At 40.6% G+C, this 8,104-nt stretch overlaps 1 protein-coding gene across 5 annotated transcripts in view; it reads right to left on the bottom strand.

Annotated features, from left to right (window-relative positions):
• Window positions 1-4,805: 4,805 nt before the first annotated feature.
• The window catches only part of LOC103152548 (plexin-A1-like), a 75,228-nt gene continuing 71,929 nt past the window's right edge, over window positions 4,806-8,104 (bottom strand). For all 5 annotated transcript variants that reach the window (XM_016661166.1, XM_016661170.1, XM_016661169.1 and 2 more), the window contains one exon: window positions 4,806-5,074. In XM_016661166.1, the coding sequence (XP_016516652.1) occupies window positions 4,850-5,074 (225 nt within the window). In that variant the 3' untranslated portion in view covers window positions 4,806-4,849. The remainder of the gene's footprint in view (window positions 5,075-8,104) is intronic.

Below are 8,104 nucleotides of genomic sequence, written 5' to 3'. Positions count from 1 at the left end.
TTAAAAGACTAAAGTACCATCGTCACTCAATACCCTCCCCGGTTCTAAAGTCTAACTACTATTCAGGGATTGGAGAGTAGTTAGTAAGGAATACAAAGTTGAAACAGGGAGGACGTGATAACACACAGTGGAACAATACAGTGCTACCATGGTAAAGCAAAACAGAACATGTTGAGTCTGTTGCCAAAGAGTGAATTAGATCATCTTTAGGAGTAACGAGTGAACCTGTGGTCCCCCTCAGCAGCTCATAGACAGCCTCCAGTCTAACCAGGCTCTCCTGTCTCTTTGTCTGAAGCCAGTAAAGTGCCAGTGTTGTGTCAGTCAACCAGTTGGCACGGTTACCTCAGCAGCGCTGTACTCCAATCAGTCCTGTCACTCAGCCTATCTTACAAGATAGAAAGAAGGAAAAGTAATTGGATTTACTGGTAGTAGGGAAATGATGAAATGACATGAAACCATACCTCTATTTCACCCACCACACACACACAGACACGCAAACACACCTGTACACTGCCGAGAGTAATTCTCCCCTTTTTTCCCCCCTTTTTTTTCCATCTGCCCTGCTTATCTCTTTTCTTTTGCTTCTAAAATCTGGAAACACTTCGGGCTGTTGAGTATTTCTTTTCATCTCTCCTGATGCGGCAGAAGTACCTTGTTCTCCCAGGTAGACAAAAGACGAGATGAAATGAGGGGAACAAAAGGATTTCCAGGTTTTTATGTTGGATTTTTGGGACGTTTCTGGCAATCAGGTAATAAGACTGTCTATAGTGAATTTTATACTGTCAAAAAGTCGGTTCCCCAATGTTTACCATGTCAGCTGACAAAGAACAGCACTGTGACCTCCTGAAGAAAAATTTCATTATGTGACTTTGAAGTACAAATACATAATAACAGCATACTCTGGATAGCTCTGGCAGACATTGTATGGAAATAGAGGAGAGGCTTCCATAATCAGAAACAGCATACAATAACCTTCTGTACATTGGCGAATGTTATACCCAAGAGCTCAAAGCAAATTACATATTACACACCCTGTCTCTCATACTATACATATTGCTGCTTGAGGTCCAAAATACATGCTGTATATGAGTTTTTCTACACATTTCATTAGAGTTCAGACACTGCAATTACATGTTTCTGCCTCCTTACTATTATTTTTTCAAAATGTATATAAAACCCATTATGAAGAGATTAAGGCTGAAACTATTAATCTGATTAATCACAGATTAACTGGATTAGTTGACAAAATATTAAAATGATCGACAACTAATTTAGAAATTGATTAATTGTTAATAGAAATACACAGACTCAAAAAAGGGCATTTTGTTAAAAAAATAGAGCAGTAATTAAGTCAAAACTGTACAAATTGCATATACATTTTGCATTTACGTTCAAAAAAATATCTTGGTATATAGGTTTTAACCACAACTCCCCAACTCTACTAGGTTTAGTTTCACCTGGGTTAGATTTACTAAAAGATTGCTTTGTTGCATTTTAGGCAATAAAATGTTCATTGTCTTATTAAAAAAGGAAGAGAATTATTTTTTTTTTATTTGCATCTTTTATTGCTTTCTTTGTGAGGTATGTTGTGCGATCGGTCAGAAGTTTGTGGCCACGTTTTAAACAGAAATGTTCTCAGATTGCAATGTTGATATTTTGCTAAAAGAAATTAGCTTCCACTGTCCTGCTTTTGTTTCCACAGGCATCATGAATATGGAAAGTTTATCTGATGAGATGAGGAATTATGGACATTTTTTTTTTTTTACAATTCTTCACTTACTACCAAAACACTGTCAAATGACTGAGAACTTCTAGATGGGAATTGCAACGCCATCTGAGCTAACTGTCCTTCAGCATAAGGAGACTTTATTACAATTCTTATTTCACATAAAGTGAAAACTGGAGAACAGCCTCTAATAACATGATGTTAGCTCAGTCCAAACATCTAGAGAAAGAAAGCCATTAGCCCAGCAGTAATGGAGATGTTACGCAGTATTCTGCTCCTACTGTATATGCCATGTGGTTAGTCAGTCATGACATTGCGATTAGTCATCCTGTGCAGATTTACAATATCTTCCAGCACAGCTCTCACCCTAACACACACATACACACCCACACACACACACACACACACACACACACATCCAGACAAAGGAACCTACACTTTTCCAATGGACTGCGTGGATTTAAGCTCGACATTAGTGATTATATATTCATAGATCAATCAATACAGAGAGTCTAGCAGGCGAGACGTGTCTGTGCAAGCAAACACACAGTTTGCAACAGTCCCATTGCAGGAATCCTAATGAGTATCAGAGTGTGCGTGCATGTGTGTGTGTGTGTGTGTGCGTGTGTCTACATCAATACAATGCAGCTTTACATTTCATTAGGCCAGGAGCACAGTTTAACTTCTAATGAGTAGCAATAAAACTCCACCGCCTGTAGCCATGCGGTTCAGCTTCACTTTATTCTTTCTAATCCCAGCTTCCTTCCATTTTTAGTGCCACCCCCATCCACTCCAAAACTTTGTTTTATCCAAAGCAAGTTGGAGGCATTTAATTCTTGTCCAATCAATTTCAGAGAACCTCATTTAAAGCGAAACTAATCACGGCAACAAGAAATGGAAGAGCTTAACAAAGTGCTTGTAGCTGAAACTGCTGTTGATTTATAGTAATTGCCGTTTTGCCATTCCTCCAGCTCATACAGACAACTGCATTTCACTGCAGCATCTCATTGATTTGTTGCGAGCACACTGACTGCCTCCACCTTGCCGTTCACCTTCCTCCCTCTCCCGTCTCCCGAAGTGCAGGGAAGATGTGCCGGTCGAGGGGAAATGGGATTCCGATGGACGGGATATCATCCAGGATCTGCTGACCCTGTCGCTCTTGACAGACACACAAATCATGTGTCTGTGTGCACGCGAGTCACAGACATGGTCCAGGGGTCAGCCGCAAGGACTGGCGGGCCAGGTTTCAGTCAACTTGGCAGAAACTGGGAGACAGGAAGCTGCGCTAAGATGGCATGCATGCGTCTACGTGAGCATGTTATTTTAGCCGACAAGAAAGGAGTTGACAACTGAAATACTGAACTGCAAAAGGTTGTCGATAAGCTGCAGTGGAAATTTTATCTACAACTACAGCCTTGAAATAAATGTATCTTTTACTCCACTAGGAAAATCTCACACTGAAAAACTTTCATTTGAAATCAGTGAAAAGTTAGAAATATGTATTTTTGTATGGAAATTATTGGTGATACTTTAACTTCCATTTTTTCTCCAGAGTTCTCAGTTCACTCTTATGTTCTTGTTTTTTTTTCCCAGTAACTTCTTCAGGTTGTTTCTATCAGTTAGGCTTATTTTGTGTCTGTTTAATCATTTTTTCTTGATTTGTCACATGATTCTAACAGGTTCCCAGACCAATGGAAAAGGGCCCACAGCATTACACAGCCTCCACTGTACTTAAAAGTCATAAGGTGTTTGTTTTTTGTTTTTTTTATGTTGTCCTTTGCTTCCAGACAACCCCGCTCGGGGTGTTTGCTAAGAAAAAGCTAAACAAATGGGCTCATCAGACCAAAACCCACTGGTAAAGTTAGACTCACTGCAAAATTCCACATGTCTATGCTTATGATTGTTACACATTTAATGTATACTATAGAGAACTTGTGACCTCCGTCTCCTTATTTTTTTTGACTGGCACTATTTTTGCCACCAGTAGATTTCCTAAACACCATTATTTCTTAACATGGTGTTTTTCCCAGAAAATAAAAATGTACCTTGAATTAACAGATTTTTCTAAATCTGTTAATTCTACTGATAAAACTACTGCAATAATAAATTATATTATTATTTCAACAAAGTTATCTGCATGAATATGTGTTGTGAGGTGAATAAGAGCTACTTGAATATTAACTAATGATCTCTGCCAGAACAAGCACTAATACCTTCTGGGGAGCATTGTCAAAAACCTTTTAAAGGATAAATGCTGAAAAATGAATTTGCCTTTGTGATTTTTTTCAATCATATGTATTTATTGAATTCCTTTTATCCTGTGCTGACAGTTTTATACCTTCTGAAGCATATTACTGACACAGACACTTATGTGCTGTGTCCTGCTGAGGACGGAGAAAAAGAATAAAATAAAAAAACATAACGCGCCTCAGTCGGAGTTCAGATGAAGGAGCAGCTGATTGGCACACATGCAGTGCAGTCTACTCAACACTAGCACTCGAGGAAGCCCACACATATTGTAAAACCCACAGGGACCGCATGATCTGTGTGTATGCGGAACATGAGAGAAAAATTACTGCTTGCCTGTGATTGAGGACAGCTCATTTCACCAAGCAAACAAACAGGCTCGAAAAAAGGCATGAGCTTCTCTCACCTGTGCTGCTCAAGAGACACATAAAAAAAGTCATCTGCACCCACCTTACAGCCACTAAGAAAGAAAAAGACAAAACAAAAAAAAAACACTCACTGGCTTTTGAAAATCCTGTGACTACAGCACTCAGAGAGATAAAACCCACACAGCTCCAGTATGTCTAGCAGTGTGAGTTCCACTCCACAAATCTCTCTCTCCCCACCCAAAAAAAAGACACAAACACACACAGACTCAACCTTGCTCTGCGGGAGAAAACTTCCATCTGAAGAGCTAGCTGCCTGTCGTGCTTTTGGCAAGTCTATATGCAATTGCGAAAGCTATCAATGAAAGAAAAAAAAGGGGATAAGAAGCCATTTATGGAGGGAACAAACATAAAATACCATTAACGGCAGAAACCATGACATGCATTTTGGTCACAAATCTGCGATGCTGTTCCTGGCATTCCCTGGATATGTTCTACCACTTTGAACGATTCATCTTCTGACATAGAAGTCCGTAAACTCCCGGTTGCTTACCTTCTTAATGCGCCCGCTGCGAGTGCCGGTAAATGCCACAGTGTTTCCTCTGTAGTCGTATGCCGCCACAGAGGTCATGCCGTCATCCTTGTCCACATAAAGTGGAAATCCTTCGATGGCTTTTGTACCTCCGAGAGGCTGGTTGAAGTCCTGGCCGCAGAAGTTGTCATCTATCTGCAGTGGCTGTTGTGTAAGGGGACACACAGGAAGACAAAGCAGTTAGAAAACATACAATAGGTTGCACAAAGTTGGTGTACATCTACTGTATCTCACTGGAAAACTTTATTCTATGAATAATAAAAGGCAATCAGCAGAAAAAACAAGAGTGCTGGGTGAATGTTGGGTGACTGTTACTGTAAAGTGTCAGTTGTGTGTCAAAGACATAATAACTCAGATTTGGAAAAAGGTCTATTGGGTTTTTATGTTTCCAGTCCAATGGGCTGAAATACCAAGAACAGGGAGACCTAAGGCTATATGCTACAGCTGTTTATATGCTACAGCAAGAGAAGCAACCTTTAACCTTTAAACAGCAAAAGAAAATTACAAGATAGGCCTACTTAACTGCATAATAATGTGGTACATTAAGGCTAAAACCTTAAAATGTATAGTTTAAAAAAATGTCCACCCCTTGGACTCATGCCATAATTTAATCTCTCCTCAGCACATCTGTCACTTTGTGGTTTGGCTCATCCTCAAACAAGACAGGACCAGACATACAACAAACAATCAGGTCTGCAGAGAGGATCCTCAGGGCTGACCTCAGGTCTCAGGTCAGAAAAAAGGGCAGCTATTATCTCTGTGTCCAGCATGTGCGTAGTCTGCAAAGTGTTTAAACTTTTACCCTTAGATCATGAGAAGGAAACCCAGACTGTCAAATTAATACCATGAATGTTTGAATTACAACTCATTCAATTTATCACATATTTTTGCCTAATTTGTTTGAAAAATTTAATGAGTCTTCCTAAATGTAAGTATATAAAGTTCAGAACAACCAGCTGTTTACAGCGATTCTCACTGTAGTTTAAAAAAGGTGACTTTCAAATGGTTCATTTATTTCATTAATTCAGATCCATGTGTGACTTACACATAAAACTAACATGTTCTCGGTGGCTTTTTTCATTACTGCCTGCTTTGTGGTGGTAATGTCACACAATGTGAATAAATACTTTTACTACATGAGCTGACAATGCAAAAAAAAAAACATGAAAGAAAATGCCTTTAAAAGGTGAGTGATGTACATCTACATGTGTAAATTCTTTACATGCACACAGAAACGTGCCAAAGGAAAACACACACACACACACACACATGACTGAAGCCGCCCACACTAAACAAATTAACATGCCAGCTTTCTCTTGTTCATTACAAGACGTATCGTCTCCATAGAGACTAATCAATCACCACACCCCTTCAAAACTGCAGAGCTGTCAGAGAACACGTGTGTTTGTGTGCGAGCAGGCGAAGCTGAGAAAAAAAAAAAGAGAAAGGATTGAGAAAACGCCTGTGGCGGACGTTGTCTGCCTTCCACCAGACTTTCAAAGGCAGCCCGACACACCACAAAGTTTAACTTAGCTGAACAAAGACTCGAAGTGACAAAGTAAGTGAGACAAGGAGAGAGAGAAAGAGAGAAAGAGGGAGGGAGGGAGCTGCAACACACACATCGAATCTGCCTTTTGTATGATTTACATAAACATGTTCTCAATTTGGGAACTGCTTGCCGAGTAATTTGAGAGGAGGAAAGGAGGACACGGAGAAAAACAAGAACATGGGAGGTGGTGCAGAGATGATGGAGGCAGATATGACAAGCTGGAGAGGAGGAAATTAGAAGGGGAAATCAAGTCAAGAGAGGGACAAAGGCAGAGACCCGGCGTGAAGAGAAGGAAAGAGGAACAGACGGCCATGGATTGGTGATAGTGTGAACTCCGGCCTTTTGTGAGGTTTCCCTTCGCTTCCTCTGATAAGGACCAGATCTTCACTCATTGATTTCACTCATTTCCTCCATCCAGCCCACTTTCACCTCAACCCTGCTCTTTTTTTCCCTCTCTGCCTTAAAATATTTCTCTCACATCTTCCCTTTTTTCCTTGAAGGCTCACAGGAAGTGGCCGGTGGGAAATAGTGTCTATCCCCGGAGGGAGTTGGAGGGTACTTTTTTATTTATGCCAAAAGCTCTTTCAGGCCTTGTTTCCTTCCTTCTCTAAAGTCACAAGCATGATCGCAGATAATTCTCGACTTATAACTGTATCCTGCTTTCGGAGGTCATCCGACCGAACTGAGGAACAAGATACCCTCTCGGTCGAATTGCCTGGTTTTATCAGAAAACAACTTCCTTCCTTCCCCCAAAGTCAGCACAGCAATTCTGCTGCGGGAGAAATCAAACCAAAGAAATTTTTTGTGACTGCAAACTGTTTAAGATAGCGGTTTACAGCGGCGTGGTGAAGACAGGTTTGATTTATGCAGCAGCGCTCATACTTGTAAACCAATCTGCATTCCCGGGGTATACGGCCAACGAGCGCGCACACGGACACGCACCGGAGTGAGATCACCGTCTTTCCCAGTGCTGTTGTCGGCATGCTGAGGACGCTAATGGTTTGTTATGTTTAGCTTGACTTGCATCATTACCATAGAGTCAACAGCTCAGATTGAGGCACAGCGGAGCGTTCAGTTGACGTGTTTTCACTGCAGACAAATGTGGCCTCACACAGGCCCGACATCTGCTAGCTGTTGTTTGCCTTGTAGACATGTAATTCCGACAGTCTGCCTCTTTCATCATGCCTCCGCAGCTACTCGTTGATGGCGGGGTTTTTTCCCCTGCCACCGGTCTGTGATGGACTTACAGGACCTAAAAATGCTAACTAACCCCAACAGAAGCTTGTAATAAAAAAGAAGAAAAAGAAAAGGAACTATTAAGGTTATGAACAAGAGTTTTAGGCTTTTAGTTTTCAGCTGCCAATAGCAATATGTTAGAAACATTCGGTATTCGGTCTGATACCATAAAACTGGGCGTTTAATAAGCTGCTGGCCATTTGTCCTCCATTTGTCACAGTCCAGACGCCCGGCTGTTAAAATCAGATGTTCGTCATATCAAGGCTTGATTTTATTGCTTAAATAAATCATCCTCTAATCACCAGCTGCACAACTCAACTAAAAGCTATCAAGTTGATACAGATTTTGCTTTCATTTGTGCCTTATATTTAGTTATATATATATATATA

The sequence above is a fragment of the Poecilia formosa genome, unplaced genomic scaffold, assembly GCF_000485575.1.
Source record: "Poecilia formosa unplaced genomic scaffold, Poecilia_formosa-5.1.2 Scaffold315, whole genome shotgun sequence".
NCBI lineage: Eukaryota > Metazoa > Chordata > Actinopteri > Cyprinodontiformes > Poeciliidae > Poecilia > Poecilia formosa.
The sequence above is the reverse complement of the archived record's forward strand: the minus strand, read 5'-3'. Positions and strand labels throughout refer to the sequence as shown.